Here is an 18,656-nt window from a genome sequence, read left to right as displayed (position 1 = left end):
ATACTTTGGAGTCTCCTTTCATTCATAACCTCTAAGGTGAGTTTTTTCCCTCTTAGATGTGTGCTAGGCGTGTTACATCAAAACATGCTAGTTTTGTTTGGGGGGGGGGGCTTTCACTTTTTCATGCAAATTCGGGGACAATAAATGAATCAGAGAAAAAAAAAAGTTTTTTTTTTGTTATTTTAAACAGTTAAACACTTTCCAAGATGAAAAATGGTATAAATTAATTAAACTTACTAAAAGACAATCCTGTGTTTCTATCTGTGGTTTACCTGCACCTACTTTGCCCATATAAATAAATATTAAGGGGTGCAATATGTAGTTTTCCTACATATTTCCTGTATCTGTGAGTTTTCCAGTTCAGGGATCAAATCCTGTTTCTGTGACATTTATTCCACAGAGAGTCGTATTAACCATGATAACAAGTGAACCTTTTAGGCACTCTATCCCTCTAATATTGGTGGCCACCAATATTAGTTTATTTTAGTTTATTTAAATTTAAATTAGTTATGCAATTTAAATTAGTTTATTTTCCCCAAACCCGGGTTTGGGGAAAATAAACAAATTTTAACATTGCGCTTCTTATTCCCTTTGGCCGTGTGAGTGGGTGCGGGGTTTGGTGGGGAGGTTCTTATTCTGTGTCAGTGAGCTAAGAGATGACTGCAAAGGAAATTAAATGAGAAGAAGGAGAATGAGGGGAGATGAGAGGTAGATAGAAGAGACCAAGGGGAGTCTGAAATGAGAGAGGAGGAGGAGAGCGGAGTATGCTTCTTGGATGATATGAAAGAGTGTGGAGCGGGAAAGCGAGGAGGTAACCACACTGGAATTATACATTAGCAACAGGCAGGAGACGGTCCAGGACATGACGTGGCTGTATTGATTGCACTCTCTCATGTGACCCTCATTCATTCAACAGAAAATGCAGGAAATGGCACTATGCCTGGATTTGTGTGTGTGTTGGTCGAGGATTGTGTTCAGCAGCACCATCAGCTGAAACTCATTCGAGTTTGGCTCCTACTGCACCAGCTCCACCCTTCTTTGTCAGCTTACACAGTCATTTGGTCGGTTGGCAGCCTGCTGTCAGTTACTCGTTCACATGTGCCAGCCTCATTAATCACCCAAGCCAGTGACAGCCTAATAGAGCGTGGCCAATCCATGAATATTTTCCAGTAATGGCTGAGGAGGCAGCCCTGGAGGTGAAGCTGTGCCCAAAGGCATGGTGCACACCAGCACGAACATTAATCTAGCTAGTCCTCGCTAACAGTGGCAGTGGTGCTGTGAGACTGTAATACGCAAAGTGTTGTTGAGTCTTTAGACGTGCCAGGTGGCCCCACAGGTTGTTTATTTCTTGTGGTTTGGGCTTTAACAGGAAGAAATAACACATGAAAACTGCATGCACAGAATTCGCCGGTGTGCTGCACTGCTCTTTTATTCGTGCAGTGATTGGTTCAGCTGTCAGTAAGCTGAAAATGGAACATCAAATAAACTCAACGTATCTGTAGCTGCAGTGCAGGTACAGAAATTTTAGGTTCAGTCGTATAGTTGTCCACGAATGCTTGCAAAAGCCTATTTTCCTTCTTTGATAGACTCAGCTGGAAAGCAAGGTTAGGCCTTAGGCTTATTATTCTTTCTCTGCTAATAATTGTATGCCGATGCCATATTATGAATTGCAATTTTCCATTTCTTTCAGGTTCCAGGGATGACTACTATCTCTCTCCATGTTTCACACGCAATGGCATTACTATTACTAACCTGTAATCAGCGTTAGTCGGGTGGAAGAGATATCTAAATGACCTGTCAACAGGAATGTGTATGAAAGTGTGAGAATGATGGGAACGCAGTAATGCAGAGGAGGGTCTTGGGGAGGAAAGGCTCTCTGATGACTTTGATCATAGTAATTATGTCGTGGCTACTTATGTTTCTGATGCAAAAGGCAGCAATGTCAGTAGACAGCGTAAAGGTGGTGGTGCAAGTTGTCATGGTTTCTTTTGTTGCACTTTGTAATTGAAAAATCTTCTCATTGAATAGATGAAGGCAGTAGGAGTGTCTTGGTGCGTTATGAAATAATGTTGACTCAGAATAATGAGTTTTTAGATTTGTGGAGAGTGAGTTTGTATCCACAGGTGTAATTGTGCAGAATTTATCTTTACTAAAGAAAAGTGCAAAGTTGATCTGTCTGTCTAATTAAAAAATGGTAAAAGCCTTTTATGCAGATTTCTCACTCGTGGCTCTGTGATTGGTCTGTTTAAAGCAGTGGATGACAGAAGCTGTCTCACACTCCTTGTCCGACACTCCCACTTATCAACAAATCAGTGTTGTTTTTTTAACTGATTTTTATTTTTTTCCTTTTTGCTTGAGGCTTTACGTTATTTTTAGTCATCAAAGTCATCAGCTTTGGAAGTTTTTAGACATTTTAAATTAGGAGAGGAGATGTTTGTTAAAAACAAAAAACATTATAAATAGCTAAATCAAGTGATTAGGACTGTATGCTACGTAGTTCAGCTTCTGTACAATTACCCAACTGAGTCCATGCATGAATATCACAGGTAACTGTCCAGAGAGCTCAGAGGGAGTAAGCTGGAATCATGTTTTTCCTCCTGCACGCTCTACCTGGACACAGATTATCCAAAACCAAGATCTGTAAGGTTTTTGCCTAATACACCACCACAGTGGATTTTACATCAAATCAAGATGTGGCTGAAGGGCAGACTTTCAGTTTTAATTCAAGAGGTTTAACAAAAGTACTGCATTAACTATTCATGACTTACAGCTATTTTTACACAAAGTCCTCATTTTCACAAGTTGAAAAGTAAATTGACTTCTGAAAGACAATTTTATTACAAACTAACCTCAAAAAGCATCTGGAATTGATTCAAAATGTTAAATTTTCACGTTGGTCGTTGATCAGTGGATCTGTCAATATGACATTTAAAAAAAAGATAGAAAACATTAAGATTGGCCAAATTAATAATCATATACATTTTTAACAAGAATTAATTCACTGACCAGCTCAGCAACACCAAAAGGTCTGAAAGACCACAGAAGACAGCTGAAGTGAATGATGACAGAATTATTTCCATGATTAAGGGACAATCTTTTATAACATCCACCCAAACGGGTAGGCATTTCATTATTAAGCTCTACAGTCAATAGTTGTGTATATGAATGGAAACAGAGTTTAAACCACTGGTTACACTCAAGAACAAAAAGGCCGGATTAGACTTTGCCAGAAAAATTGTTTAGACAAATACACCCAAAACGAACTAGAACGATGGGAAAGGAAAAGTTTGGAGAAAGAGAGAATCAGTTCAAATCATATCACATCATCTGTCAAACATGTTGTAGATAATATTATGGCGTGGGCGTGCAGCAAAACCAGAAAGAACTTCACAGTGAAAATTGATAATGATCCAGAGCAGGCTGCAAAAGAAACCCAAGAGTTTCTCAAGGCAACAAAATTGGATATTCTTCAATCACCAAGTCAGTCACCTGATCTCAGCCTATTAGAGCATGCATCAGTAACTGAACGTGGCTATAGTAAAGCCTGGCAAAGTATCTCAAGGATGGACGTGTTGCATTTTGTGATGTCCATGGGTTCTAGACTCAAGGAAGCCACTGAAAAAAAAAACTGTCCATATATTAAAACTAATTTTAGTTTTCTTACATTTTTTAAATGTTGGACTATGTATAAAAACAAAAATGGCAAAAAGTTGTTGCAGCAATTTTTATTGAACTCCTTGAATTAAGTCTTTAATGACATCTTGATTGTGGTGCACACAGAGGCAAAAAAAACATAATCAGAAGTCACCCAAAATATTGATCCACAGGAAACCACTTAAATGGAGAGTCATCTGCATTCCTCACTCCAAGGATACTGTGTGGCAGTATCTCTTTGCAAACAGGATGAAGGTCTCTGGCACAACTTCACCTGCTTCCAGGGTGCATGGAGAAGAACAAGCTCCAGCAACACTTTAACAGGGTCAAAGGCCAAAACCCACTGGTCAATAATAAAGCTGCTCTTCATACAAGTGTTACTGGAGCTTTGACCTCCTTAGTATCTATTAGCTAATCAGAAGCTAGAGTCCACAGATGCTACAGTCACTAAATAAGACTTTAAATCACTGATTAGCTCATTAATCCATTCATCTGTCTTCAACATTTTCATGGATTTCTTTCTTTTCTTTTCTTTTCTTTTTTTTTTACAAAGAAATACAAATATTTTTCATGATTTTTTTCTATCAATGAAACACTGTCACACAGTAATATAACATTCATACTGAGAAACCAACAAATTAACCTTTCTGCAGAATTGCATGTCTCCCATTTCATATTAGCAATCTCTTTCAATGCAGTTTGCAGAGAGAATAGTGGATTAACGTCTGTACAAATGGCTCTGCTTTCCTGGTTATTTGTTTTAATGAAAAAGAGAATATGCTCCGACCCGCTGTATGCAGTGTTTTAACACATTACCTTGTCCGCGACACCTTAAATTGATGGTCCCAGTGATGGCAAAGTCATAAAACTAGGTCTTACTTATTGCTCAAGGCTAAATGAGTCACCATAATGTACAGCTGTCATAAAGGTTTTTGAGTGTATGTTAAAAAGCTTTATCTGAGACATTGAAATTTTCATTACGTATTATTCTGTTATATTTTATTGTTTTATATTGTATGGGAGTAAGAGAGAGAGAGTGCTCTTGCAGTCATCCTATGCCGACAATATCTGGAAGGTAAATGAGTGATTGCTATAGCTGAATGTCAGCCTTCACCTTTATCTGTGTCTGAGTGAGAGTCACAGCCACGTGTCCTCCATGCCAATGAGGACGTTTGGTCTCACTAACACACAACACACAAACAGTAGTGTGCTCTTGTAAACTTTCAGGATGTAATGCCTTCTCTTGATTCAAACCCTGCTTATCTGAGCCAAGGACAAGTCTTCTCTTTATCCAGATGTTAGAATTCTTAAACAGTAGCTTTAAGACCTGGTTTGATGGGCTTGGTTGTGTGTGCTGTGTCTGGCCTGTAAATACACTTTTTTTCACTGAGACATTCATAGTGGCAGTTCTACCTTGGCGCTTTGAGAACCAGCCTTTTTTTTTTTGACAGGTTTGAGAGCTGAGGGTTCATTATGTAGGAGTAATTGGGGTTATTTCATAGGTTAAAAAAACTGTGGGCTGCATCTGCAAATCATCTGTTATTGTCTCGCAGTTTCCACTCCTTTAATAATAGTAGTCAAAAATAATAATAATAATTATTATTATATCCTTTATTTCTATGCCATCTTTCTAAACCAGAGTAACAAGCTGCTGAGAAGAGAAGAAATGATGCCAATAGACAAAGCATTAAGAATACATTGTAAAATGTTTGTACATGTAGTTTTAAATGGGAAGAGAGAGTTTGTTCCAAAACAGTGAAAGCACATCCCTCTTTCTTCTAAGCCAAGACTGTGGAACAGCAACTGATCCGAGTGATCTGTGAGTGGAATAAGATGTCAAGAGTTCTGAGATATAAAGTGGAGCCATGCAGTGTAGTGATTTAAGAGTTGTCAATAACACCTTAAATTGGGTTGTTTAGTGAATGTGTCCCCTGTGCAGACTGCCGATCAGTAGCCTTGCTAATGTAGGCTACTGAATCATCATTTAGGTGTGCAATAAATTGAAATAATCTAATCATGTGGAAGTGAGTGCTAATAAGGTGTTCTGTTATGTTATTGAGGAGTATGCATCTGACCATGGCTATGTTTCTAAACTGTCCAGTCTGTGATTTCCCAAACTAAACTATGAAACTAGCAGCCATACTAGGAGTATAAACAGGATGGGGAAGCTGATGTAAACTAACGAGAATAGGTCAAAGGACTGCATAGATCAGGCCTAGCATTATGACCACTAACGGGTGAAGTGAATAACAGTCATTATCTCTTCATCATGGCACCTGTTAGTGGGTGGGATACATCAGGAAGCAAGTTTCATCCTCAAAGTTGATGTGTTAGAAGCAGGAAAAAAGGATGAGTTTGACAAGTGCTAGCTCTCCAAAGCTGCAGCTGTTGTGGGGAGTTTCTGGTCTCTAATGGTCAGTATCTATCAAAAGTGGTCCAAGGTATGAGGAGTGGTGAACTAGCGACAGGTTCATGGACGGCCAAGGCTCATTAACGTATGTGGGGGGTGACCGTGTGGTTCGATTCAACATACGAGCTAATGTAGCCCAAATTGACAAAAAGGCTAATCTTGGTTCTAATGAAAAGGTGTCGGACTAGACAGTGCATCAAAGTTTGGGGCTGCATAGCCGCAGAAAAGTCAGGGTGCCCGTGTTGACCCCTGTCCACTGTCGAACATGCTAACAATAGTCACATGAGCATCAGGAGTGGACCACAGAGCGATGGAAGAAGCTGGTCTCGCCTGGTGAATCACGTTTTTGGGAACACCTGTCACAGGGATGCGCTATGAAAAGAAGGCAAGTAGACTTAACTCTAGCAAGCAAGCTAAAGAATCTGTTGCTAACATCTTGGTGCCAGATGTGACAGTATTTAAGGTGCAGTGATTATTTCATGTTGTTCCAGTGTCAGATTTCTTGGATGAGCAAGTGTATTTTACTGGAAATGCATAAAATAGTTTCTAGATTGGACACCAACCTTTAGCAAACCTGTGGTTGCAAGAAAAAGTTTAAACTCAAGACTGTTAAGTCTTTGAGGTTTGATTGCAGGTAATTGGACAACATTTTGGAAAAGTTACAATGTCTGTTAGCTTCAGAATAAAAGGCATTTTGTGGTTGAACATTTGAACACTCTTAATACGAGGAAGCAGCAATAGGAAAGATTCTTCCATTAGAATGTTGAGGTGAATTTGAGGCCATTATAAACAATAACGATGTATAAGCGCACATTTTATTTCCTCAAAGGAAAAACGTCTGTGTAACTCACAATTCATTTACTTTCTGTTGTATGTCTATTGCTGACATGAGTCCCAGCTTAAAAAAAACTGTAGTAGGATTTATGAAGTGTATAACCAATTCTGTGGGTTCAAACTGTGTTGTGAGTAAGAGAAGATAAGTAAAAAAAAACACACACACCGAGTCTTCAGGAAGAGGAGAGGATAATTTACAGAATACACACACACACACACACACATACACTTATAGTCTCACAGAACTTGCTTTTTCTGTATAGAGATCTATCCAAGTCTAACTACACAGGAGCAAAATTTTCATTCAGCTGCATGTTTTTCATTTGATTGAAACTGGTTCACCAGAACAAACACTGAGGGAACAACATGGTTGTGTAAAGCAGCCAAGTAAAAAGAAAAAGACTCTGATTCCCTTCAAATCTTCTTCAGCCAAAACACTAAGGAGAACAGTCTCCTGTGTGTCACTGTATTTGTGTTTAGCAAGCAACGTCTAGTTCACTGTAGCGTCTAATGTCATGAACTCATCATGAAATCATACTGAAAGCCTTGTGAGATACGTGAGAGGCTGCAGGAGGGAGACAAAGAGTGCACTTAAGCTAAACCTGCTTTCAAACTCATCAAAGATATTCTGCATGGTACCACGCAGGAAGCTGATCTGGCTTGCAGCAGCCGAGGGTGATGTCTTACGAGTGCACACATGCAGGTCACCAGGTGCAGGAACCCAAGCACGTTGGCTGATATAGTGCCATAAAAACAGGCGGACGTCGAAAGCTCAGCGCATGATAACAATGCCTGGAACAATTTTGCAGCTTGTGTTAATGTGCAGAATGTGCAGCAGAAGCTGGAGGAATGAGCTTGATAACCTAAAATTGCAGCACCAAAGCTGCCTAAATGTGACAGGAACTGCTTGGCTGTTGCCTTGGAAATAAATCATATTAAATATCTGCTAAAAGTCTGGATTGCGAATTTACTATTACTCTATACTTAACACTGCAGGTGGAGGCTATGCTAATGCAAGTCATTTCCTACAAAGTCATATGCTTCCTTTCAAACTCTTCTCATGACATGTTACATAAATATGAGGAGATCTACCAAGATATGAATGGGGCACCAGTGTAACTTTAATGTCAGTGTCTTTGGTTTTCTTGGGTTGTCTTGGGTGCACAGACTGTGGTTGCCCATAGCAGGTGCAGCAGAGCAACATAGAAAGGCCTTGGTGAAATCAGGTATAATCAGAGAGTGTGTCATTAATAAATGTTTTCTTAGCCAGTAATGTGGCTGATGTCACTGCAATGAAACAGCTGTGCCAGTCAAAGGAAAATGTAATGATAACAGCCCAACAAACTAAAGATGGCACGATATCACTTTTTTATGTCAGATACCGATATCATAAATATTCATACTCATAAATATTCATACTCATAAATGTTCAAGTTTAAAAAAACTAAACTAAACTAAAGCTATTCTGTTATACCTGTATGCAAAAAATACACTGCACCCAAAATATTTCAGTTCAGCAAAACTGATCAATCTAATAAACTTAAACCTACTCCATCCTCCCGATTCTGGTGTTTTAAAGATTACTTAGCAGAAATATTAAACAACCTAACTAATAGGGTTGCCAACTCCCAGCAAAAAGAATAAAATAGGGAACCACTCCCCACCCTCCGCTTCATAATGCTTAATTGACGTAATCAACTTTAATTTAATGCATGTGTTTAAAAAAGTGCACAGAAATTAGTTATTTTTCTACAATAATTAAATAGATTCAACATCTTTGCTTAACAGAATTGCAAACTGCACAGATGGTATTTTCCCAAAGGAAAAAGTACTATAGCTTACTAAGTTATCAATTTGACTTAATAGTTCCTATATACAATAATGGACTTCTATACATTTTACATCAGATGAAAAGATTCAGATAATTATTTATTAAGAGCTAGACATGACAATTAGAAAGAAAAGTATGTCTTTGTGCCCCCTTTTCCTGTTCATGCCCTGTTCGGCCCCCCTGGCTAAACTTTGCTAGACCCGCCCCTGCACAGTTACCAGCCATCAGCTACGTAGAAAAAGATCCTGGTGTAGAAAGTAATATTAAATAAATTCTAACAACAGCTGATCAAGTTTAAACGTGCTGCAGTTGTTTATCCACTGGTTTCCTCTTTCTGGGGCAAAGTGGGCGATAAACAAACAAGAGAGACGGACTCGCGACAGAAAAGCTGATCAGCTGATCATTAATCAGGTTCATGATTGAAGTAGCAGCAGGAGAGAGAAGAGGCAGTCGCTCCATATATCAGTTATTAAGCTTAAGTGAGAATGCTTTACAAACCTTACAGTCTGCATTCAGAGTCAAACGGTATGTGTGTGTTTTAACGACTGAAAATGTGACAATCAAAAATGATAAAGCCATTAATCTACCAGCATTGCTCCAATACTATTTCAGTTGGAAGTTCATATACAGGGAGTGCAGAATTATTAGGCAAGTTGTATTTTTGAGGAATAATTTTATTATTGAACAACAACCATGTTCTCAATGAACCCAAAAAAACTCATTAATATCAAAGCTGAATGTTTTTGGAAGTAGTTTTTAGTTTGTTTTCAGTTTTAGCTATTTTAGGGGGATATCTGTGTGTGCAGGTGACTATTACTGTGCATAATTATTAGGCAACTTAACAAAAAACAAATATATACCCATTTCAATTACCGTAATTGTCGGGCTATAAGCCTCTACTTTTTGCACAAGCTTTGAACCCTGCGGCTTTTAGTCAGGTGCGGCTTTTCTATGGATTGTCCGTGATTTTTGTCATATCGTAAGACGATTTGTTTTGTTTGTTCCGCTGTTGTACGGCACTACGCTCTCTGCCCTTTACCGATCCAGCCACGGGCCCATCCATCTGGCCCATCAAGACTCACTCTCATTTCATCAGTCCATAAAACCTTAGAAAAATCAGTCTTGAGATATTTCTTGGCCCAGTCTTGACGTTTCAGCTTGTGTGTCTTGTTCAGTGGTGGTCGTCTTTCAGCCTTTCTTACCTTGGCCATGTCTCTGAGTATTGCACACCTTGTGCTTTTGGGCACTCCAGTGATGTTGCAGCTCTGAAATATGGCCAAACTGGTGGCAAGTGGCATCTTGGCAGCTGCACGCTTGACTTTTCTCAGTTCATGGGCAGTTATTTTGCGCCTTGGTTTTTCCACACGCTTCTTGCGACCCTGTTGACTATTTTGAATGAAACGCTTGATTGTTCGATGATCACGCTTCAGAAGCTTTGCAATTTTGAGACTGCTGCATCCCTCTGCAAGATATCTCACTATTTTTGACTTTTCTGAGCCTGTCAAGTCCTTCTTTTGACCCATTTTGCCAAAGGAAAGGACGTTGCCTAATAATTATGCACACCTGATATAGGGTGTTGATGTCATTAGACCACACCCCTTCTCATTACAGAGATGCACATCACCTAATATGCTTAATTGGTAGTAGGCTTTCGAGCCTATACAGCTTGGAGTAAGACAACATGCATGAAGAGGATGATGTGGACAAAATACTCATTTGCCTAATAATTCTGCACTCCCTGTATAAGACACACTGTGACATTATATCACAACAGGTTGCCTTTGCAGGAGTTTTTTTTTTTTTAAGTGTGATTTTTATAGCAGCCTGGCATCATTTTCAGGTGATTTAATGAAGGTCTATGCTGGGATGGCTGTGTGTAATGCTGCTGAAATCTGGTGTGGCGCTAGTCAAACTTTAGATGTGGTAGATTTATGCACGTCCTGCTGGCGTGACATTGCTGCAGAGATTCAGTAAACTGAAGGATAAGCTTGCTTTGCTGTACAAAGCATCTGTGGAGTTTTAGAATCACTCATATTAATATAGATGTGGACAGATTTATTGACAATGACGCTTCAACTGCAGTACACATTAATTTTTAATGTCGAATTAAAGGGATACACTGGCAGGGGAATGATTCGTTAAAATATCTTCTTTGTATTTCAGGCACAGTTTTGTTGCTCGTCCAAGTTTTCATCTTATCTTTGTTCATCAACCTCTGAAGTACCAGCGGTGTGGCATTGCTCAAAAAAGCAGATATGATTTTACACATGGTTCATCAACATTTCTACAACTCACTTTGCTTTGCTGCTTCATCCACCTGTGAATATTCCACCTGTTTGTGTCTCTCTTCACACCTGTGCACTCTGTGCCTGCTACCAAAATACCTCACAGATGCTTTAAGTAAACATCAGTGTCACGAAAATACCAAACTGTGCCACCACAAAACAAGCCCTTTGGATTTACTGAGGCTGTATTTATCCTCATCTTACTGAACTCCAAGTTTCCCAAGACAACTACATGGAAAATTAGCCCATATCCTCTCTGGGTCTGCTAATATATGGATGCAAAGTGACTCGTAAAATGCTGCCGGGAGTGTTATGATTAAGTCGGCTATGCTTTAATTAGGGCAAATCCCACTCACCCAACTGGAGTCAAATGGTCTATTACCAGGGGATAGAGTATGAGAGAAGTTCATTGCTTTCAGTTTGATAGCTACCTGATAGCCGCCGTTAAAGATGATCGGTGTACTTGATCTGAACGAAAATAATACTCGTTTGAGTAAAGTCCTGAGAAGAATTAAGTACAAACTTCCAGGACTTAAGGAGGTAAGTAGCAGCCGTGGGCTGCCATTCAAATGCAATTGATTAATTGATCATCAGCCAGTGTGAGCACCTCTATAAAAGCTGAAGTTGCCAGACCATGAAATGCTCAGAAAAACTGCAAAAAATCCAAGAGCTACATCTCAGACTCTGCATGCCTCGAATGGCATATTAAATATTAAAATTCACATTGTACAATTAGAAAAAGAACAAGTATGTTTAGAAGACAGGGGATTTTCTGTGTCAAATCTTACAAAGAAAAGTTGCTTCTGGTCAAATCCCAAGACTTCTAGAATAATGTTTATTTGACAGACGAGACCTAATGCACATCGGCAACCAAATGTCGAGCACAGTAGCAGAGGGGTGACGACTTGGAATTGTTTTGCAGCCACAGTACAAATCCCGTTCAGTCTTCCCGTTACTTTGATTCACTTAACCTAACATTAGCAATCAGGATAATCGCTTGCACGGAGCTGATTATCAGCTTGCTAAGTTAAACCCATGGTTTCCACAAGGTTTGCACATTCACGTGAAGAGGGTGGTGATGGCAGCATTTCATCAATGGCAATTATGGATCAGTGTAGACTGACATTAGAGCAGCATATTTTACAAAGGAACATGAAACTATATCATTAGGGGGAAAATGAATAGGTTAAAGACATAACACAGACTGAAAATAACATAGGTGCTTCAAACAAATCAGCGGTGCATGTGTGAGAAGAAAAGGACTTTACAGTAATTTAGTATTAAATGTTTTGTGCGAATGTGTGTGTGTTTCAAACACTTCAATCAGTGAAAGTGGAAAAGAGCTGCTACATTAATACCAACTGTGTAAGTTAGGAGACTTATCAATATCATAACTCTATCATTAAGAAATATATATACATATATTGAAAATGAGTATTTAATTAATGTTAGACAGTTTAAGTTTTTGTTGTTACTTAGCAACCTTGGTTGTGTTTAATCCAATTAAGAATGAATATAAAAGCAGATTTCAATTGCAGCCTTAGTCTGCATATAGATTTGAAATAAAGTACAAACAGAGGTCCTAATGTAGGATAATATATTACTGCTTATTTCATAAGAATAACATTTTTACAACTGGAAAACTCAAAGTATAAAACAGCAAGATTTTAGATTGAAAGAGCTTTCTACTATCCATGCAAACACCCGGGAATGGTAATGCTTTTCTGGAGAACTGGAGGCTCAATAGATGGTGATTTCATACCTGATGATCCCTGATCTGGAACCTGATTAGGGATCTGCTCTTGAGCAGGTTACGTTACCAGCATAACTTACCATGATGAGAGTTTTGTTTTTGTAGTACAGAAAACCCAGGGCCAGTCTGACATTACCTGGATATGAGAAAATACTGCTTCATAGTACAGGTCTCGGGCAGCTTGCAGTCATGCATCATGCAACAGCTAAAGCTTGGCCCAAACTGGGTCATGAAGGAGAATTATTTTGAGCGCAGCAGCAAATCTACAACAGAATGGGTGAAAGTGAAAAGAATCAAGGTGTTACAGTGACCCAGTCAAAGTCCTAACCTCAGCCCCACTGACATGCTGTGGCAGGCTTGCATAAAGACTAACCTCGTTTAAGGAAAAAATTCTCCACAACCATGAGCGAGACTGATAAAGTCACACAGAAAGTGTCTCCTTCAAATTATTGATGGTAAAGGTGGTTCTACAAACTACTGAATCAGGGAGTGTACTCAAGTTTTCACAGGACTCTGCAGTCCTGTGAAAACTTTTTTTTTCACACGACTGTATAAGGACACTGAATATTTAGGCTCATGCTGCATTGCAGGATCAAACTTTCTAAATGTTGTTGACTTTCCTTAACTTTTTGGCTATATATCCTAATTTTAAAAATGCATTTAAAGTACCATTTCCTTGGGAGATTCTTTCCTTCAATATGAGTAATTCTCTGTCTCTCATGTTTTTCTTTTCTTTCTTTCTTTCTTTTTTCCATGTGTGTCTTACCGGCAGGCTTATTAAACCTGGAGCAGCTCCTCAGGCAGTTCCTCATCTCCAAGGAGACTCTGTCTGTGCGCATGCTTGATGACAGCCAGGACCCGACCCCACTCCTAAAGGAGATTCGAGATGACAAGACTCCCACCATAATAGTCGATGCCAATGCCACAATGTCACATATCATTTTGGAGCGGGTTAGTATGGGACACACGATAGCCGTGATCTGTATGCACTGATAACGCTTCTCTTTATTCCGTGCCTGCGGTCTGGGATTAATACCACTCCACATTCATATAAATCTCAAAAAGTGAAAGCGAGGGAAGAACGCCGGTGGCAACAATTGTTCAAGGATAACTGTTCAACTTTCTCCAGTATTTGGAGAAAGTTGGAAAAGTTTTAAGTCGTTTAGTGTTGAATTGCAAGATGGATGATAAGAATTTGTGTTTAAGTGGGCACAGGTTTTCAAAGACAGAGTTATGCTCAAAATCTAAGCCTAAATTAAAAAGGAAATGAACGCAAGCGATATTGCCAAACAAGCACGTCCTTTCAAATTACTGCACATGTAGGAGTGCATAAAATCCAGTCGTATTCCAATGACTGAGTGTCGAGAAGTAAGATTTCACCAAATGTTTTGCAGGTTAGTTTAAGAACAGACTCATAAGACAAAGGCCTTTTCTCCACTTTTGTACCTTTCATTCATTTTATTTAAAGTGTTTTTTCTTTAAGACAGTGTATCACATGAAGTGAATTTATTATCTACTGGTTCCTCCTCTTTTACATAAACAGAGAAAAAACGACTGACAACACCAGTGAGTGCAGTTTCTGTCAGAAGCATATCAGTGTGACCTTTGCGTGGTTTCTTTGCTAATGGCACATACCAGTAATTAATGCTGTGGAACATTAATACGACCTTAGACACGTTTACTTTAATGTGCAGTGCTGTGAAAAAGTATTTTCCCCCTTTCTGATTTCTTTTCTTTCTTTTTTCTTTTTTGCATATTTGTCACAATTAGATGTTTCAGATGTTTTCAAATATTTTGCTTTTACATTTTGCAAAGATAACCTGAGTAAATGCAAAATCCTGTTTCTTAATGATGATTTCATTTATTAAGGCAGTCTATCCAAACCTACATGGCCTTGTGTAAAAATGATTTGCTCCCTTGACCTAATATTTAGAATTAGGAATTTAGAACTGCAGTCGAGCATTTGTAATAAGTGGCGATGACTCTTTGACATCACTGTGGAGGAATTTTGACCGGCCTGTGTAACCATCTCAATCTAATTTAAGTCTGGATTTTGACTAGGCCACTCCAAAATGTTATTTAATTTTGTTTTATTTTATTTTATTTTAGCCATTCAAGTGGCATTTAGCTTCACAAACCCCTTCAGGCTTTCCTGGTGCAGAGCAGAATTCATGGTTCCATCAATTACAGCAATAATTGACCAACACATTACCTCCACCCTGTTTGAGTGTTGGTGTGATGTTCTTTTTATGGCATGCTGTTAGTGTTAAGCCAGATGTAACAGGACCTTCCAAAAATGTTTAGCTTTTGTCTCATCAGTCCAGGATATCCACCAGATGGTGGATCCCCAAAACAAGCCTTTGTGTTCTGTTGAGTCAGCAGTTTCCCCGTGGAGCTCTGCTACGGATGCTGTTTTCACGCTTCTTATTGTTGAATCCCAAATTCTAATCTAATCTAATTGCATTTGGAGTCATTTTGGTAGACCAGGCCTCCCCTGAAAGTTTTCTCCATTTGTGGATAATGGATCTTGCTGGGGTTCTCTGGAGTCCCAGATCCATAGAAATGGCATTGTTGCCCTGTTCCAGACTGACAGATGTCAGTGACATTGTTTTGTGAATTGCATGTGTTGATTTTTTGAGAACTTTTAGCCTACTTCCTGTTCTCAGACAGCTTCTATTAAAGTGATTTCTTGATTTAGGAAGGGTAGTGGTAACCAGGGCTTGGTCGTGGCCAGTGAAAGTCAAATCAACTAAAAATGTGGTTAATCACCATTAATTCATGTCTGGGGAGGGCAATTACTTTTTCAACCTGGGCCTGGTTGGTTTGGTTATTTTTATCCCTTAATAAAAAAAATCATAATTTAAAAACTGCATTTTGTATTTAATTTTGTAATTTTTGTCTAATTAGTTATATTTTGGCAAATATCGCAAAAGAAAGAAAAATCTGTTTTTACAGCAATGTAATACTACTGATACAGCTCCTGCTGTTTGGACATTTATGCTGTAAAAAGTAATAATGGGATCGGTGCAGGTTGGAGCTGAAGAAGCGAGGGTGTGTGGCAGCAGCATATGGTCTCTTAGTAATTAATACACACCTCATTATTTCTTGAAGACAATAGATGGATAGCTAGAGTGGAGGTGACAATGAGTGGGGGCAGAAGAGGGTTGGGAGAGGGATGGAGAAGAAGATGATTCTCTTGTTTTTTCATTATATTAATTGTTCCCTCTTATTTTTATATATATATATATATATATATATATATATACACACACACCCACACACACACACATATATATCACAGTAGTTTTCAGTCTAAGTAAAGTTTTCAGGTTGTCTTTCAGTGGCCATCTAGTCACCATAGCAACCACAGAGCAGCAGGAGTCCACACTGGACTGTCTCTTTCTCTCTGTGTGTGCTCCATCTGTCTCTTCAGTTTGAATATGGAGTTGGTCTTTCTTCTCACCACTCTCTGTTCTCTCTGTGTTTTCTCTGCACCCAAATGCAGTGAAGAGGATTTCACTTTATTTCTTCACACCACCCTCGCCATGTGGTCTTGTTCATCCATCTCCTTGGCTCTCGCATAGCCCGTCTTCTCTCTGCGTCACGCTGTCTGTCTCTGCCTGTCAAAAGACAGTCCTGTGGCAGGGTGGTAGAAAGTTGGCAATCAAACCTCATGTGAAGTGTGCGGTTGCCAAACATATCAAAGCTCTGCACTGGAATATTCACGAGTCTCAGATAATCATGAGAGCGCCAAGCTTGTCTAAAGGGACAGGAATGGCCTATGTCATGCAAGACATTGCCCCTTATTAGTTTGTTTACATCTTACTTCAAACCGTCTTCCGGCAAAGGTCTCACTCTCTGAGGTTTTAGCATTCAGACGGGTTTAGGTCAGCATTTTGTGTTTAATCTCATTTATTCAGGCCTCCCAATTCTTTGCACAGCTGTTTATTACAAGACTTTGTCCAGTATATATGGTGCAGTGCAAACTGTGCACTCTGACCAAAAGCTGTGGTTGAACAACCACAAGATCAAAAGTAAAAGAAAAACCCAAAACAAAACGCAAGAAGGCTTATTTCAAAAGTAGCAAAAGAGACCGAAGGGATTTTTTCATCAGCCATTAGCTATGGCGGTGTTGTACATCCTGAATAAAGTATGGGTAGCAAACAAAGCGTTCTGGGTCATAATGTCATTTTCTGTTTGTTGCTATTAAAGGCAGAGGTCACCCACAGAAAAGAGGCAGTGGCTTGAAATATTCAGTTTTTTTTTATGTATTTTCTGCAAAGAGAGAACATTTCAGCCACCTTGTACCATTAGCTACCTGCCGTGTAACCCCAGGGCAGACCTTAACAAACAACCCCCCTGAAGCATGTAATTTACTGTGCATAGAGAAGCTCAGGGTACTTTTAGATTAATAGCGTGCTTAAGTTTGCAAAAGTACAAGCTGTACAAAAACATCTTGAGAAGTCATTTGGAGTTTAATAATAAAAAGGCTGTAATAATTAGCACCTTTCATGTTTTTAGTATTTTATTATTTACTGTAGTTTGAACACCTGATACTCACACTCAGCACACAATAGGCAAGGCAAGGCAAGGCAAATTTATTTGTATAGCACAATTCAACAACAAGGTGATTCAAAGTGCTTTACAGAGACATTAGAAACAAAAACAAATAAAAAGCAATAAGATTTTGTTTGGCTCACAGGTAAATATCTGTTATTAAAGTCTTTCTGATGATGCACACTTAGAATAATTTCAGTGTGGAAACTATATGGATATTATTCTCATTTTCATTCATTTCAAACATCTGTTTCATCATAAGATAAAAGAGATAACTGATAACAAGTTTGATTTAATGTGACTTGTTCCTCTAAGAGAATCCAAACCATGAGAACATGATGCCCCCCCACAGCACAACAGAGACATCTGGTCTCCTCACTGTGGGACTTTTGAAAAACATTTTTTTTGTCAACCACTTGATATTTACAGGTTTATGGGTTTTAATTGGTTTTAATGATAATGTGCGTTGTGGCACTAGACAGTGGAGATTATTGTGGACTTCAGGAAGCACACAGCTCCACTCCCCCCCATCATCCTGACTGACACCCCCATCACCTCTGTGGACTCATTCCGCTTCCTGGGTACCACCATCACCCAGGACCTGAAGTGGGAGCCCACCATCACCTCCGTCATTAAGAAAGCCCAGCAGAGGATGTACTTCCTGAGGCAGCTGAAGAAATTCAACCTGCCAACACGGACGATGATGCAGTTCTACACTGCAATCATCGAGTCCATCCTCACCTCCTCCATCACCGTGTGGTACCCTGGAGCCACTATCAGGGACAAACAGAGACTGCAGCGTGTTGCAGACTCCCATCTCCGCAGGACCTGTACACCTCCAGGACACTGGGGCGTGCAGCTCGGATCTCAGCTGACCCTTCTCACCCTGGACACAGTCTGTTTGAGGCAGGAGGCTCCGGTCCATTCGCACCAGAACCTCTCGCCATAAGAACAGTTTCTTCCCCTCTGCTGTTGAACACATGAACAATAACCGTATGACTGTCCCCACCACTAACACATGACCCTACGCTGTGTTCACTGCATCATTCCATGTTTGGCACTGATCACCACCTGCACTCATGTATATATCATGTATATATCTATCTACTTAGCACTTTTAATTCTTATTCTTATTTTTATTTTCATGTCTATTTAAGCGTAATTTATAACAGTATGTTTGCACTGAAGCACCGCAGCAATTTCCTAATGTTGTAAACCCGCTCAACATTTGGCAATAAAACCCTTTCTGATTCTGATTCTAAAATCTGTTCCTTCATGATTTTCTTTTATGATAGCTTTAATGAAATGAAACCATGAGAAGTTCACCCTGTC

The 18,656-nt window shown here is 39.3% G+C and overlaps 1 protein-coding gene across 2 annotated transcripts in view; it reads left to right on the top strand.

The window, feature by feature from the left end:
- Positions 1-18,656, top strand: part of grik4 (glutamate receptor, ionotropic, kainate 4) — a 370,076-nt gene that overhangs the window by 257,570 nt on the left and 93,850 nt on the right. For both annotated transcript variants that reach the window (XM_085430050.1, XM_085430049.1), the window contains exon 7: positions 13,540-13,718. In XM_085430050.1, coding sequence (XP_085286176.1) covers positions 13,540-13,718 — 179 coding nt within the window. The remainder of the gene's footprint in view (positions 1-13,539; positions 13,719-18,656) is intronic.

Source organism: Copadichromis virginalis, linkage group LG14, assembly GCF_057382275.1.
Source record: "Copadichromis virginalis isolate Kocher_CV1m ecotype Utaka linkage group LG14, C_Virginalis_male_GT1.1, whole genome shotgun sequence".
Lineage (NCBI taxonomy): Eukaryota > Metazoa > Chordata > Actinopteri > Cichliformes > Cichlidae > Copadichromis > Copadichromis virginalis.
The sequence above is the reverse complement of the archived record's forward strand: the minus strand, read 5'-3'. Positions and strand labels throughout refer to the sequence as shown.